This window comes from Bos grunniens, chromosome 13 (genome assembly GCF_055505025.1).
Source record: "Bos grunniens cultivar Pamir isolate PY7600 chromosome 13, Bosgru_T2T1.0, whole genome shotgun sequence".
Lineage (NCBI taxonomy): Eukaryota > Metazoa > Chordata > Mammalia > Artiodactyla > Bovidae > Bos > Bos grunniens.
This window is the reverse complement of record NC_141177.1, coordinates 28,419,106-28,435,479: the sequence shown is the minus strand read 5'-3', so window position 1 is coordinate 28,435,479 and position 16,374 is coordinate 28,419,106. Positions and strand designations below refer to the sequence as shown.

General features: G+C 56.9%; 2 protein-coding genes across 7 annotated transcripts in view; one reads left to right on the top strand and one right to left on the bottom strand.

Annotated features, from left to right (window-relative positions):
* Positions 1–208: 208 nt before the first annotated feature.
* LOC147360561 (uncharacterized) lies at positions 209–2,343 on the bottom strand. Its single transcript, XM_086335186.1, has 4 exons — positions 2,245–2,343; positions 1,833–2,185; positions 1,070–1,142; positions 209–961 (listed from the first exon to the last, which is right to left on the bottom strand). The coding sequence occupies exons 1-4, from the start codon at positions 2,341–2,343 to the stop codon at positions 728–730; spliced, it is 759 nt and encodes a 252-aa protein (XP_086191312.1). The 3' UTR covers positions 209–727.
* A 465-nt stretch (positions 2,344–2,808) lies between these two features.
* The window catches only part of TAF4 (TATA-box binding protein associated factor 4), a 65,028-nt gene continuing 51,462 nt past the window's right edge, over positions 2,809–16,374 (top strand). For 2 of the 6 annotated variants that reach the window (XM_086332770.1, XM_086332769.1), the window contains exons 1-2: positions 2,809–3,131; positions 3,213–4,172. In XM_086332770.1, the coding sequence (XP_086188896.1) occupies positions 2,885–3,131; positions 3,213–4,172 (1,207 nt within the window). In that variant the 5' untranslated portion in view covers positions 2,809–2,884. Of the gene's footprint in view, positions 4,173–9,485; positions 9,593–16,374 lie in introns of those variants that run through there. The other 4 variants (XM_086332768.1, XM_086332767.1, XM_086332765.1 and 1 more) reach the window with 4 other exon arrangements.

Genomic DNA, 16,374 nt, shown 5'->3' with positions numbered 1-16,374 from the left:
AGCTTGCCCCTGGATGTGGATCCATTCTTGACCAGAGCACAGCCCACTGAGGCTGTGTTGCTGGTTGGGACCAGGGCCTGGTCACCAGCTGCCACCTGGCTGTATGTCTTTTCTTTGTTTTATGGTGTGGTATTTCAGGTGGACAATAAAAGCATAGGTAATATAACAAATGCTGCACATCTTTCACAAATCCAGGGCAACACTGAAATTAGACTTGTGGTTGTTTATTTTTATATTTAAGAGAGCGTGTCTGATATTTTTTCTATTTTATTGAAAAGACAATATACTCCTTAAAAAACCCGATAGTCCCACACAGCTGCCAGCCTGGGAGGTGTCCTTTTTGCTCATGGCCTTGGACGTTTGCACCGCTGTGGGTGGCAATGATATACTGTTTTGGGGTTCTGGCATTCTCACTTAACAGCAAACATTTTTCCATGTTTAAACCTGGTTTGTATATTGACACTCGTTTTCAGGCCCGTTTTTCTTTTCATGCTAGGTGGAATTTTTGTTTCAAACTACATAAGTCATACGGAAGCTTCTTGTGGTAACAAAACCACGCAGAGATATTCAAAGAAAATGCTCCAGTCCCCAGGGTGGCCAAGGTTAACAGTCTGGCAGCATCTCCCCGCCCTCCATAGGGAGGAGGGGAGGAGCCACGTGGCTACCGCCCCTCCCCCACTCTCCAGGGGGGCAGGTCTCTGCAGGGCGTCAGAGGCGTAAGAGCTGCCTAGGCCGTCGGTAGCCCCCACCTTCCCTTGGGGCGCAGAGACCCGGTCTGGAAGTGGAGTCGCGGCGGAGCGGGGTGGGCAGGGAAGACGATGCACCGACGCTTCACCTCCCACTTCCTGCCGGACCGGAGGGCGCCCCGGAGGACGCTGGGGGTGATGTCAGCACCGCTGCGGCGAGGAGGCCTGGGCGGGGGAGGGGCCCCAGGGTTGGAGGGGTCCTGGCGGGCGGGCCTCTGTGGGAAAGCAGGAGGGGGCCGAGACGGTACCACCTGCTCCCTTCACTTTAGATCACAGTAACTACAGGGGCGGGCGAGAGGGACCCCACCTCCCCCGGGCCTCACCGTCTCGCGTCGGTCAGTGATTTGCCTCGTAGCACGGCTGTTACTCTTCTGTCCCGACTCCGATCTGGGTGTTCTGAGTGCAGACCACGGTGTACCTCTTTTTCCCACTACGGCACCCGGGGCCTGCTTTTGTTTGGCTCACTTAACATTTTCTGATGAGTTGTCAACATTAAAGATGAGATTTTACACAAATCCCCACATTTCTGCTTTTGCTCGCAAACCACATCGTCGGCCCCCGCTGGGCTCAAAGCGCGGTGGGGATGGGACCCAGGCACCCCGAGTTCAAGGTACCCCCCAGCCCAGGTTTGTTCCAGCACTTCTCTTTCCTGTGTTTTGGGTAGTCAGCTTTAGGTGCAAAATTCCGATTCTCTCTTTACAGGGCTTCCCCGACACGGTCGCCCGGGAAGGCCCCTTCGCAGGCTCCAACCCCCGCGCTCATTGTCTGAACCCGCCCCGGGAGCTGGGCTCGCGGGGGCCAACGGCTCTTTTGTTAGGCGGGTAGAAAAGATCATTTGTGTGTCAACAGCTTCCCGCATTGTGCTGCGGGCCGTGTGACTGCGGCGCGGCCTATTCGGCCGGAGGCGCTTCTCTGGGTCTACCCCTCCCCCCCCCAACCCCCACCCAAAAGAGAAGAAACCACTAGACATGTCCTAGAATACCATCTTTCGGTGAAAAAAAACAAAAAACAAAAAACGCAGGAGAGAATTTCACGTGAATTCTTCCTACAGAGAAGGTGCTCGTAAGGTTATTTTAAATAACTTACTTCGTCAAAAGGACAGAACGGGAGATAAGGACCCCAGGAAGACCTCCAAGCTGGACGCTCCCTTTCCCTACGCAAGCTGCTGGTCCCAGCCGGCACCACCGTCTCACCCAGTGATTTACAGACACTCGAGGCCAGAGGCCGCGCCGCCGGAGGAGATGAGTCACTCTGGCGTGGCCTCGGGCGCCGACCCCTGCCCCGCCCCCGTCGCCCAAGCTGCGGACCTCACGGCGCGAGACGCCCGGTCTCGGGCGGACCGAGGCGCCGGTCCGGGGGGCAGGCCAGCGCTCGCCCCGCCCGGTGCCCCGAGCTTCGGGGCCTGCGCCCGCCCGGGAGCAATGGCGACGACGCCCAGGCTACCTCGCTGATCCGGCCCCCAAGCAATTCCCTCACGGGGTGCCGGGTTCCCGCGGGCTGCGGCGGCTTTAGCGCCGATATAGGCGTCCCCGCTCCCTCGCCCGTCCGCCCGCCCGCCCGCCCGCCCGGCGATCCCGTCAGCTCCGGCCGCAGCCATTTTGGAGCAAGCGGAGACAAAGAGCCAGTCATTGCTGCCGCCCCCACCAGGCCCCGGCCGCGGTCCCCGCCCGTCTTGTCCTCCGGGTCGTCGGCCTCTGGCCCGTCTGGCAACCTGGACCCCAACAACCCCGCCAGCCCAAGGACGCCCGGGCCCTTAGCCCACTAGCCCGCGACCCCCGGCCGCCCGCCCGCGCCCCGGCTTCTGCCGCTCGCAGCCATTGGCCGCGCCTTTTAAGCGCACGGCGCGGCCAATCGCGGGACGCCGGGCAGCCGGGAGGGGGGGTGCCGCGGCCAATGGTGAGGCGCCGAGCGGCGGGCGGGGGCGGGCACGCCGCCGCGCCTGCGCACCGCGTTGCCACCGCCCTCCCCCCGCCCGGCCGCCCGCGCCCCCCGCCCGGCCGCCGCCCCCGCCCCGCCCGGCGCGCGCCGCCCCCCGCCCGCCCCCGCGGCCGCCCGCCCGCCCGCCCGCCCGCCCGCGCGGAGCCTCCTCCCCGCCCAGCGCCGGCCGAGCGGCGGCGGCGGCGGGCCGAGGAGGAAAGATGGCGGCGGGCTCGGATCTGCTGGACGAGGTCTTCTTCAACAGCGAGGTGGACGAGAAAGTGGTGAGCGACCTGGTGGGCTCGCTCGAGTCGCAGCTGGCGGCCAGCGCGGCCCACCACCACCACCTCGCGCCCCGCGCGCCCGAGGCGCGGGCCGCGGCCGCCGGCGCGCTCGGGAACCATGTCGGAGCCGGAGCCGTGCCGGCCGAGGGCGCGCCCGCAGCGGCGCCGGAGCCGCCCCCCGCAGGTAGAGCGCGGCGCGGCCTGAGCGCGGGCGGCCGCCGGCCGGGCCCGCGTCCTCACCGCGCCGCCCCGCTTGTCTCCGCAGGGCCCGCCGCGAAGCTGAACGCGCTCGAGGCCGGCGCGGGCGCCGGGGCCGGAGCCGGAGCGGGCTCCGCGGCCGGGGCCTGCCCGCCGGGGGCAGCGGCCGCGCCCGAGCCCGCCGCCAAGCCCGCCGCCCGCAACGGCCCGCCCGGCGGCCCCGGCGCCGCGCAAACTTTGAATGGGAGCGCCGCGCTGGGGAACTCGCTCCGCGCCGCCGCCGCACCTGCTGTCAGCCTGCTCCACAACGGGCCCGCGCCCGCGCCGCCGCCGCCCAAGCCTGCCGCCGCCACTGTCATCCAGACGCCGCCCTTCCTCGGCGCCCCCGCCGCGCCCGCGCCCCGCGCCCCCTCGCCCCCTGCGGCCCCTGCGCCCGCCGCGCCCCCTGCGCCCGCCGCGCCCGCCGCCGCCGCCCCGCCGCCGCCGCCGCCCGCGGCCGCCAGCCTGGCCCGGCCGCCCGGGCCCCCGGCCGGACCCCCGGCAGCCGCGCAGAACGGGGGCAGCGCCGCGCCCGCGCCCGCCCCCACGCCCGCCCCCGCGCCCGCCCCGGCCCCCGCGCCGGCGCCCGCTCCGGCGCCCGCCGCCAACAGTCAGCCCGGGCCCGCCGCCGCGCCCGCGCAGGTGGCCAAGGCCGACTCGCCCAAGACCGCGCTGCAGCCGGCGCCCCCGCCGCCGCAGACCCTGGCGACCAGCTGCCCGGCCGGCGCGGGGTCCGGCATGATCCTCGGGCCAACTATGCAAGGGGCGCTGCCCGCCGCCGCCGCCGCCGGCCTCCCGCCGCCGACCCCGGGCACCCCCACCGGGCTGCCCAAGGGCTCGGCCAGCGCGGTGACCCAGAGCCTGCCCAGGACGCCCTCGGCCACCACCGGGGGGATCCGGGCCACGCTGACGCCCACGGTCCTCGCCCCACGCCTGCCGCAGCCGCCGCAGAACCCCACCAACATCCAGAACTTCCAGCTGCCCCCAGGTGAGTGGCCGCGCCGCCGAGCGACTGTGTGTGTTCCCCAGCCGGGAGTCCAGGAAGTTGTCGGGCTGGCAGGACGCGGAGGTCATGAGCTCTGCCGGTGCGTTTCTGCCCCGGTCCGGGCCGGTCCCGGGCCTGTATGTGCTCGAGTGTTGCGTGATGTGGCTGCGGGGGCCTCTTAGCTGTGCCGGGCTTGGCTTCTACTCTCCGCTTTACGTTGGGGAACTTTCTCTGTCGGGACTTCTGCCGAGTGGGCCCTCTCCTCTCCTCCTGGCCTTGTGTGTCCCTGCCCGGTGCCCCCACAGTGGACAGCAGTAGCAGCTGGCGCTCTGGGGACAACTTGCTGGGTTATTCACTCTGGGCCGGTGATTTCCCCATGCTTGGCTCTTCTCTCCCTGGTTTCTGGAATCAGGCATATGGTTTGTGTCCTCACTGAACTCTTCTGCTCTGTTACTGGGCTGGTCTGTGATTGGTGTCCCCTTCTGGTGGTCTAGGGACCCCCTTTCCCGGTGAGGTCAGGGGAGTGACGCCCCCTCCGTGAGGCTGGGCAAGCCTGCGTGGAAAGCATTTGCTCCCCTGCTGACACCAGGATGGCAGAGTTCCCAGGTGAGCTTGTAGGGATCCCGGGGCACACACCCTTCCTGGTCACAGCCCTTGCCTCACGCGGCTCCTGCAGTCGTTTTTCAGCACTTCCCGTAGTGGCCGTGTGGTTCTGCACGGAGTCCTCACTTGGGGGACGCCCGGCTACTTTGATTGTTACCGATGCAGTCAGCGGTGGGCTGGGGCTCCCTGGTCAGTGAGTCCTTTGGAGGTACAGATGGCGTAGGAGGACAGGCAGCGTCTCGGAACCCATCTTCTGTCCTCTGGGCAGCTTTTTAAGGCTTTCTAGGTCCCCATGGCATTAAGTGTGTCCCATTGCTTTCTTTCGGGCTTCCTGGGCAGAGAACCCCAGCACTGGAGGCTCCCAGTCTCTGCTTCCATCCCTGGCCTCGCCTGCGTGGACGCAGAGCGCTCCTCCCCTGCCGTGTAGTAACATGTGCTGGCGGCAGGAGTAGTGGAAACAGCACCGCCTGTGTGTGCGTCCCCTCGTGCTTTCTGAAGCAGCCGTTGGTCACCTTGAGAGGATTTCAGCGTCTTAGAAGGAAGGTCTTGCTTGTCACAGTGCCGTGAGGTTTGGAGCGGTGGCGGCACCTGGCAGGGATCTGATTTCACACCACTTCAGGGAGGAGGCAAGGTTCCAGCCAAGAGTGCTGTGTTTGGGGGTGGTCGTGAGGGCTGCCCTGCTCCCAGAAGGAGGTGATGTAAAATAGGTACCTGAGAGGTGCAGGGTGCCTCTTACAACACGCTTTGTTTTTGAGTTTGTAGGAGGGTTTCATTAAAGGTTCTGTTTTGCTCATTATGTGTATTTTGACCTTTTAGTGGAAAATATGTTTGATCTTTAGTGACGCTTAAAAAAGAGAAGTCACAGTGGTAGCAGGTTATGTAAAACGTCAAAATACTTTTCAGTTACTCATTAAAGTATCTTCTCAGTGGTCCTCAGCGCCTGCCCCACTCTTGGCCAGGACAGTTCCCTGCATGACGCTTTTGTTCTGAAAACTGTCAGTGAAGTTTGTGAGTCAGTGGAGCTGGTGAGGCTGGCGCTGTGCCCGGGGAGGAGGCCCCCCGGGGCACTCGTGTGATGCCTGTAGGTGTGGCGGTTTGGGGCTGACTGGATCCCCTCGCCTCTGCATAGGTGCAGCCTGCACTGCCTGCCGCCTTCTGGGGGAGGAAGCTGTGGTTCTGAAAGGGCGCCTCTGTCAGCTCTGTCATGATTGACCCTGGACGCACTTTCATCTCCTGTTCTACCGGCGGTGTTAAGGATGTCTGCATGTGACAAGTAGGCGACTCCTTGAAGAAAACTGTAAAAGCGCTGACTCTTTGCATGAGTTCTCATGAGTCTTTGCGGTAGTCCCGTGTGTGCGTGTGTGTGTGTGTGAGCAGAGAACAGCTCATGTTGACATTTGGGTGACAAATGTGGAGAGCTGTGCTTTAAAGGGGCCAAATGCTTTCTAGAAAATAAAAAACTCACATCCATTTCTTCATGCTTCCCCTACCCCCACAGTCGATCCACTAATTTGGAGCTCTGATTAATAAAAGCAGGAGCAGAAAAAGCATAGTTAAAACTATTATCAGTTTCCCACAACAAAGTACTTTCTTTTAAATAGTACAAATTAATTCTATAAATCAAAGTGAAAGATTATGAATATTCTAGTTACCTCATGTAATTGAGCGATCGGAAGATACTAAGTTCTACTTGAGGTCTCCTGTTTATTGAAAGCTGTCATCATAAAAATGTATAAAGCAGAGGTGGAATTAACTTGTGAAAATAGCTATCGCTTGGCTGATAATACACTCTGGTTAGTACTCAGGGGTTAGGGGTGGGCAGGGTTTTCAAAGCTACACATAGGTGTCAAGTGAAGTAACAAACTGTTGGCAATTGGAGTATGGGCGAGAGAGGCCTGCCCCGCCGTCGGGGGTGGTGGTGGTGGAAACAGGGACAGAGGCTTCACTGAGTCCCTGAGGGCCGGCAGGCCTTGCGTGTCTCATCCTCCCAGCCCACTGTGAGCTCCTGTTGAATTTGGTTTCAGCAGATTCAGTTATGATGTCTTTGTCAGGATGGTTTTGTAAAGAGACGTTGATGTTATTGTGATTAATTTACTTGTTTGAAGGTACCAGAGTCTCAGTTTTAATTTGCTGTGGGGAATATTGAGAACATGTAAGTCTTCAGAGAGATTGTTGCAGCAAAGGCGGTGGTCCCAAGAACAGTGAAGAGCACTAGTTAGTTCTGTACGGCTTAGAGTAGTCATAACATAAAAGTAATATTATGATTATGGTTGAAAGGAGAGAAAAGTGATATGACACCAAAATTATCATGTGCGCAAATGGTTTTAAGAGATCTTTTCAGATAGGTGTTATGTTAGAGATGCTCGTTTCTAAAGGTTATCTTTCGTTGGCAAGTTTGCATTTTCAGTAGTGTGTGTCTCTGTCTGTTCTGCTTTCACGGAGAATTTGTCCTCCTGTGATGCTCAGGTTTGGCTGAAGTACAGTTCTCATTCCAGGAGAGAACGCCTTTCCTCCATACCCTGGCTTCGGGACGATTGCATGGGGCTGACTTAAGATAAGCAGTCTTGAGGTGGCTGCGCTTGGAAAGACGAGATCTAGGGTAGGGTTCCCATCCTTGGTGAATGGAACTGTTGGATGGTGGGGAAAGAGGAAGAGTCTGGGGGCCAACTGCTGTGTAGACTGGGTTGAGTTCCGGGATGGCGGACCCTGAGCAGGATGGTAGGGCTTGAGGCTCAGGATGTTCTGGTGGCCGACTTCTGCAGAAGTGTTTGGCACAAGGGATAGCCTTAGGTGTTTATATGTTGTCACTTCAGGGCACTCTTCACCTGGGACAGAATACATGGTTCTGGGGGCCTCCGTTTCCCCAGGTAGAAAGTGGGCTTGACCCTGTTGTGAAGGCTGTGAAACTGCATTGGGATGAACCGTGCACGTCTGTCAAGAGGTGTTTATTCACATGCTGTCTCAGCTCCCTGGCCTTTGTCATCAGCTTCAATCAGTACTTCCTATGGATGTAGCCGAGTCTACAGGATGGCTTTATTCCCATCAAAACTGCGCCCAGATGGGATAGGTTCTCAGCGCCCGGGGAGCCTGGTTCTGATGCTCTGCTCAGCGACAGAAGAGGTGATGTCTCTGAGTCACTTCCCCACTGCCAGCTTTGGGGAGGCCCTCAGTGGACAACAGGTGGTCCCTGCTCCTCGCTCTCTGCCCCACCTTCTGTCCTGGCTGTCCCTATCTCTTTAGTGTGGACATAGCTGTCTTGGTGATGTGGTCTGGGATGGTGTCCCATGCCCATGTGGGTGTCTTTGGACTGATGATCCTCACATTTTAGCAGCAACCAGGAAAGGTACCCCCAGGCCTTCTGGGGATGTCTCTTCCCACTGCTCACTGTGCTCCAGGGCAGTGAACCCTGCCCTAGTCATGGAGTCACCAGAGTCTGAGAAGTTTGACAACAGTCAGTCCTGCTGCAGGAGGGGTGAGCCCTTATCTGTTAGGGCTCTGGAAGGAAGCATTGAGGAAGATGGTCTTCTGGCTGGTGGGTGGCCATCCTGTCTCCCTGGCCTGTGGGGGTGGAGCCTGGGCTCCTCAGATACCTTCACAGTTGCTGACCGGTGGGCGCTGGGCCCCCAGCGATGGGGTGGGATCAGAACAGGACTGGCCGGTTCTGCCCTGCCCTAGCTCAGGAGGTGGCAGTGGGAGAGAGCAGTAGGGGCGGGTGCACCTGTTTGTTTCTTTGAAATCGTAATGAGATGACGGTGGTTCTGACGTGCTTCTTGAGCCCATTGCAGTGTGTAAATGTAAGCTTTCCTCATCTTAAGTGATAGGTCTGAGGAAAGCTTTTTTATAAATCACTAGTTGCGTGTGAGTTGATCAAAACATAATTAAAACTGTTTTTGAAAATCTTGAAGCAGAGATTTGAAAGGACTCTGGAGAAACTTGCCTGAGCTTTGGGGTAATTTGCATCGTTCTCAGAAGCACTTTTCCTGGTCTTCAAGTTGATAACGAGCAGGAGACTCAGATTTTCCAGGTTGTCTTGACTGACTCAGTTGCTGCTTGGGGCTCTCACCTCTGAGATTTGTCTTTGGCTGGAGGTTGGCAGCCTATTATTTAATCAGGCTTTTGATAGTAACAGGACAAACTGAGAAAGAAAAACAAGGGAGAGGGGAGCTGTCTGCAACAGGACCCTCCGTCCTGCGTGCTGTGTGCCTGGCAGGTGACTGCGTTGCGCTGTTTCGTTTCGGGCCTGAGGGGTCATGGCTCCTGGTCTGTAAATTACAAACACTGCACTTCAGACCATCTTAGAATAATTGCTCTTTAACGCCGAGTGAAATAGATTAAGTGCTATAAAATTATGTTTGAAAATTGGGAACTTTGTATTTCTAGGATAGGGCCATGCAAGCTTTAAATTAACAGTTTTGAATTTTACATATCCTCAAATAGCTATGCCAAGAAATTAAAACCTTCAGAAGACAAAATTGTCCACAATTTAGATTTCCTCCCTTGCTCCCAGGTTGAGAAGCACATGGATGCCACACCTGTTTCTTGTCTGGCTGCCCGCCTGGCTGCGCTGCTGCTTGGGGGTGGGTGGAGGCCGTGCGTGGGTAGAAGGGGGAGCCCCCCACCCTCCCAGCGTGGGCTTCCTGATGGACGTGACGCAGGCCTGTGAGTGCAGAGCCCCTCTGCAGCCTTGTGGGCCTGTGAAGCTGGGTCGGACATTTGTCCTTCCCTCCCGAAGTTAGAGCCTGGATGGGACCTTTCTTTGTTTTCCATGTGGCCTGGGAGGATGGGACATGCCTGCTGATGTTGAGCCCCAAACTTGGGAGGTACGTGACCAGGTGAAGAGGAGGGTGCAGGGGGTTGGTGCTGATGCTGGGGAACCTGTGTCCTGGAGGGCTTGGTATCATCTGAGTATCGTCCCGCTCCAGAGATGGGGAAATCCTAAAACAGTTCTTCAAATTGGATGTTGGATTTCAGAACTTGGGGGCAAGTGGTAAGAAGGTTCTACCTCGTGAGTGACTTGTTTTGGGGGTTAGTGGCCTGAGTGGACACTGAATGGACAGGGCAGGACTCAGAGACCTCAGCCCCCTCCCCAGTGCTGGGCATGGCCGGCTTGCTGGTCAGGCAGAAAGAGGCCGGTGGGGTCAGCAAGGAGGCCGTGGGCTTTGGGGAGGAAGTGTATACTGTGCTTACACCTGAGTCTCGGGGTCGGGGGGAGAAGGCAGCTTTTCTGCTCTTTGTGCTGAAGTACATGGACAGCCACTCAGGAAAGGTGTTTAAAGGAGTTTATACAGCTCTCACAGTGGGCTCATAGACATGAAGTTTATTCAGATGGACGCCAGGCGTTAGTGAGCTTGGCACGAAAGAGACAGGCCTGTGTCGAGCCTGTTTGATCTTGTAAAAATGCTGTAAAATAGTAGCGTCGTACGTATCAAGGTGACGATTCGAAGAGTTAAAAAGGAATATGTTCTTGATTTTTTAAAAATAAATATGTTATACAAATTGTTGGTCACTTGAAAATGATTTCTTTACCCACCTGTTTTTTCAGATCATAAAATTAGTTTTATTCATTATAGGAAGTTTGGAAAGAAAGGGAAAGTGTAAGGAGGGAAAAAGACGTCACTTGTAACCTCACTTGTCAGCCAGGTCTCATTTTGGCGATGTCATCTCAGCCCGTGTTGGGTGCAGAAGTGCTTCTAACTTTTGCGGAACCGGGGTCACCCCATAAGGGCCACCTTCTCCTGCCTGTTTTGGGTTGGCTCCCACCCCTCGGTGGTCTTTGACGTTCCCTTTGTCCACCTGGTGCCCCTCTGCCTCGGGCCAGCACTTCATCTCAGCGCCGTGACACCTGCGATGCTCATGTCCACTGGTCTATCATGGCCGTCCCGTGTCCACTCTGTGTGCGCCTGCTGTGCTGAACATTTTCAAGTCTTTGATACTGGTGTCCTTTGAAGGACTCAACTGTTTATGCTTTTAAAACCGTGGTGTTTAGAAACATGGCCAAAATGTGACTTTTTAGAAACCAGCAGTGTTCTAAAGATTTTCTTTAGCAAGTTGTATCTGGTTTCATGTCTGGATTGTTAAACCATGTGAGGGTAATTAAGCCCTTGGTTGATGGAGGTGTTGGTGGAGACCGTGTCCTGCTTTCCAGGCATGGACTGAGCCAGTGAGCCAGGCTGCTGTGGATGCCGGCTGGAGGCTGGGGCCCCAGACCCACAGAGCCCCTGCTGTTGGGGGCTTGGTTTTGCGGGTTTCTCACCCCAGGTTGATGGAGTGGACAAGGGACCAGAAGGCCTTCCGAGCAGGCAGTTGAGGCCTGGGTGGTGAGAAGGGAGCTGCATGCTGCCGGGTACCTGGCTTCAGGAGAGGAAGGGGCCAGTGCAGGGACTTAAGAGCAGGTCAGGGAGGAGAGCCCAAGTTGGGGGAGCCATGGGAACTGGCTGGGGGCCGGCTGGTCACAGAGCTGTGCATTCAGAAGTGCTAGGGGTTGAGTTGATTCCAGGGTTCTCAGCAGGGTGGTGGTCGGATCTGAGCTGTGTATGGGAGCACTTTCTGTGTGTGGGATACAGGGGTGAGGTAGGTAGAGGCAGCTTGGCCAGCAGGGGTTGGTGGTGGCCAGGGCAGCGTCCAGGCCTACGCAGGTAGTCGGGCCTGGGACGCCAGTGTCGACACGGAGCATGGTGGACCTACTGATAGTTTGGAGGTCAGGGGTAAGGACAGGGCATCCTGGGGGGAGTGAGGTTGGGGACTGTGGTGGCATGAAAGAAGGTGGAACATTCCCTGGGGGCCAGTGGCGGTGGGCACAAGTGTGCTTGTTTGGACATGTTAAATTTGAGATGCCTGTTTGTGGAGGAAACGGAGGGAGTTGAATATAAGCAGAAGATTGAGGGAGAGGTCGGAAGAGGTCAGAATTTGGGAGTCGTGGTGTTTGATGGAATTTTTCGTCATGGGGTCACCCCCACGGGAGCCTCAGTGCAGATCCAGAGAGAGAGGGCTACCTTTTGGGAGAAGGTGGAGAGGGGCAGACCCTGCTAGGCAGAGGGTGAGGAGGAAGGGGGGTGTCTGAATGCTGCCAGCCCTTCTGGGGAGAGTATTTTGTGATGTTGGACCTTGTCACTGGGGAAGTGCTGTCCACTGGCCTCTCTGCCTTATTATGAAGACCCTTTAGAATGAATGTCAGTGCTCTCCTCGTGGGGCTCGAGTCAGTGAGCCCAGGTGTGTGCAGTCCTTGACTCCTGCCACATGCCAATGGGTAGGCATCTGTAGGTCTTCAGGGGCCTGTCCGTTTCTGGAGCTGATGGTCCCCTGCAGATGACCTCCTTTGAAGATGCTGAGACTGGAGGTGAGTCGCTTTTCAAGGACCTAATGGCCACTTACCAAGGGGCTGGGCATCCAGGGTGCTGCCCTCCTTACAGTACGCCCTCTGGGCTGTGCCCACTGGAGCGGCTGGTGTTTGGGACCAGGCTTTGTGCAGGGAAAGTCCGCATGTGGAGAGGCTGTCCCAGGGAGCATGCTCGCCTCCTGTCTGGAGAGCAGGTGTGGCAGGGCGTGGAGTGCCCGGCTTCTCCTGGTGCCAGGAACTGTGCTCCATGGTCCTGGCTTTGAAAGGCCCCTCACGGCCCCTGCAAGTGCTCTGGTTGAGGCCACCCTGCTGACTGGGAGGGTGAGCGGTCAGGAGGCACCCTGGCCTCGAGGGGCAGAGGCCGCGGCTCCTCCGGCTGGGCCCTGAAGGCATAGAGCTGTCTCGGTGGACAGTCAGTGGCCCTGTTCGTGGCCCCGCAGGCCAGGTTGGTGGTTCCAGAGCTTGGCCGCTCATCGATCAGCAAGCATGAACCGAGCACCAAGTTCAAGTCCGACCTGGTGCTGAAGCAGGACTGTCCTGCCCTCAGGGATGGGCGGGGAATGGCTGAACCTCTGCAGGTCAGTGGGGGTGGGGCGAGTGGAACGTCATTTCTGAGTTGCCGTGTCATTAGTCACTCCCTCCCTTGGTGTAATTTCTCAAAATAGGCTTTCTGCCTGTTCTGTTCAGTTCTGGATGCACCGCAGTTCCCTCTGCTGCTTTGGACTGATTAGATAACAAGTCAGGTTTCATGCCGCTTAGTGACGTGTTTTGCAGTTAAACTCAGTTCAGAATGTCCACCTTGAAAGTCCTCGGGTGATGAAGACAGCCTCCAGCTGGGCCACGGGAATGATGGGCAAAGAGCTGGTTAGGGATCGTGTGGGTCCAGGCAAGGCTGCCAACCTCTGTGTGCCTTGGCAGCCTGGCCTGGGCCCTCGTGGGCCGACGGCTTTCCTTCCACGCTGAGCAGTTGGGAAACCACACGCCTCTGTGAATGTCTCTGAGGCTGCGCTTGGGGGTAGTGTTGGCTTGGTGACCTTGGGGACTGCTGGCCTGCTGGGGACCTGCCACCCTAGAGAGAAGTGTCCTGTCCCGGCCTAGCCTCAGCAAGGTGAGACAGGCCGTGCGGAGACGCGTGGGCACAAGCAGAGCTGAGCATCTGGGCTCCATTCCCTGGGTCAGCACGGTTGGCCAGCACGAGTACCCCGTGTGCAGGGAGAGGCGGGCCCAGGGTGAGCCCACTTCCATGGCTGTGCAGGGACACTGCTGGGATCAGTGTGTTCCCCCCTGTCGTGTGTCGTGTGTTCCTTTACTTGAGGGCAGTTGTCCAGAGGATGGGCTTTAACCCTCTGAAGGTGTGGCTTCTGAACCCCGGCCCCCAGCAGAGCAGGCCCTTCCTCAGGACCATGGGTCTCTCCCTGAGGCTTGTCTCGAGGAGCCGCAGCCAGCAGGGCAGGTGTTCTGAGTCTGTGTAGGTGGGACTTCCTGGGAATTACCTGTGGGGCTCATCAGTGAAGCAGGGCGCCTGGGCCTTGCTCTGCCTCGACTTCCGCGTTGGCATGGCACTCATGTGGGGAGTCCCGGAGACCTGGGGTGTTTGTGGACAGTCCATTGTTTAGCAGACTGGCCGAAACTTCAGGAAGCATTGGTTGAGACAGAAACCAGTGGAGGGCAGGATGTGTGTTTGGATATGAGGTGTGTAGAGTTGAATTAGTCACAGTCTCCGGTCGTTTACCAGTTAAATAATCACCTGTGACAACCCTGGCAGGACACCTGGGTCCCTGCCTGCCTCCCGTGTACCTGTCGGGACCCTACCTCCCCAGCCGCAGCAGCCCGTGTCCCCACTTGTGGTCACCACACCCTCGTTTTCCCCTCCTACCCGCTCGGGGCACCTTGCTATATGTAGCCGAACCATGTGTTGGATTTTGTTGTCACTTTGTAGGGAGAGCCGTGCCGTGGGCCATTTTCTGGGACCTTGGGTGTTATGGTGCAGGGGTGCTCCTCCTGTAGGGTGGGTGGTGTTTTGTTGCATGGGGACCCTTGCCCCGGTCTCCAGTAGGGGAGCAGGGGACACAGGCCTGTTGTGAGAGGAATTGTCATCCAGGAAGCATTGCCACTTCCCAGCAGCGTGTGGGACATCCTGCGAGCAGGCCAGTGACTCCCTTAGGAAAGGCACGTGCTTGGTTCCAGAAGTTTGAGTTTGGGTCGTCTACCATATGAGTGTGAGTCAGGAAGTGGCTTCAGGGCTGGGACCTAGAAAGGTGTTCTTAAAAGGGGGATTGCTCTTCACACCACAGGGACGGTGTGCTCACCTGGTTTGGGGGAGGTAGGATAGCCGGGAGAAGAGAAGCTGCCAGAGACGGGTTCTGGGTGTTGTGACCCCTGGAGGGTGAAACAGGTGGAGTCCTCAAAGGATGCTGTGGAGGAGAGAGGGCAGCGTGCGTTCCAGCCAGTGGACTGCTAGGGGATTCCTGCAACCTCCTGTCCATCTACTCTTTCCTCCTCTTGTGAGCTTAGTACCTCTTAGGTTCCTTTACTCTTGGTTTAGAGGGTCTTGGTGTGGGAGGAGATTGTTCCACTATCAGCCAGTCACTCAGAGGCTGTTTCTCAGGTGGGGTTTGGGGCTCTACCCTGGACTGTCCAGTTCAGTTCAGTTCAGTCGCTCAGACGGGTCTGACTCTTTGCAACCCCATGAATTGCAGCATACCAGGCCTCCCTGTCTATCACCAACTGCCAGAGTTTACTCAAACTCATGTCCATCAAGTCGGTGATGCCATCCAGCCATCTCATCCTCTGTTGTCCCCTTCTCCTCCTGCCCCCAATCCCTCCCAGCATCAGAGTCTTTTCCAATGAGTCAACTCTTCGCATGAGGTGGCCGAAGTATTGGAGTTTCAGCTTTAGCATCAGTCCTTCCAGTGAACACCCAGGACTGATCTCCTTCAGAATGGACTGGTTGGATCTCCTTGCAGTCCAAGGGACTCTCAAGAGTCTTCTCCAACACCACAGTTCAAAAGCATCAATTCTTCGGTGCTCGGCTTTCTTCACAGTCCAACTCTCAGCAAAGAAGTACAGAAGGCAAACTAGCACACGGAGAGACGCTCCGCATAGTATGTCATCAGGGAAACCCCAATCAAAGCAACGAGATGCTACCACACTCCACAAAGAAAGGCCGAAACCCAGAACACTGACACCACCGAGTGCTGGGGAGGGTGTGGGGCAACAGGAGCTCGATCCCCACGGGCGGGCGTGTGGGATGCACAATCCATACATGACCACTGGAAAAAACCATAGCCTTGACTAGACGGACCTTTGTTGGCAAAGTAATATTTCTGCTTTTTTAATATGCTATCTAGGTTGGTCATAATTTTCCTCCCAAGGAGTAAGCGTCTTTTACTTTCATGGCTGCAATCACCATCTGCAGTGATTTTGGAGCCCCCAAAAATAAAGACTGTTTCCACTGTTTCTCCATCTATTTCCCATGAAGTGATGGGACCAGATGCCATGATCTTCGTTTTCTGAATGTCGAGCTTTAAGCCAACTTTTTCACTCTCCTCTTTCACTTTCATCAAGAGGCTCTTTAGTTCCTCTTCACTTTCTGCCATAAGGGTGGTGTCATCTGCATCTCTGAGGTTATTGATGTTTCTCCTGGCAATTTTGATTCCAGCTTGTGCTTCTTCCAGCCCAGCGTTTCTCATGATGTACTCTGCATGTAAGTTAAATAAGCAGGGTGACAATATACAGCCTTGACTTACTCCTTTTCCTATTTGGAACCAGTCTGTTGTTCCATGTCCAGTTCTAACTGTTGCTTCCTGACTTGCATATAGGTTTCTTAAGAGGCAGGTCAGGTGGTCTGGTATTCCCATCTCTTTCAGAATTTTCCACAGTTTATTGTGATCCACACACACACAGTCAAAGGCTTTGGCATAGTCAATAAAGCAGAAATAGATGTTTTTCTGGAACTCTCTTGCTTTTTCCATGATCCAGCGGATGTTGGCAAATTGATCTCTGGGTCCTCTGCCTTTTCTAAAACCAGCTTGCACATCAGGAAGTTCATGGTTCACGTATTGCTGAAGCCTGGCTTGGAGAATTTTGAGCATTACTTTACTAGCGTGTGAGATGAGTGCAATTGTGTGGTAGTTGAGCATTCTTTGGCATTGCCTTTCTTTGGGATTGGAATGAAAACTGACCTTTTGCAGTCCTGTGGCCACTGCTGAGTTTTCCAAATTTGCTGGCATATTGAGTGCAGCACTTTCACAGAATCGTCTTTCA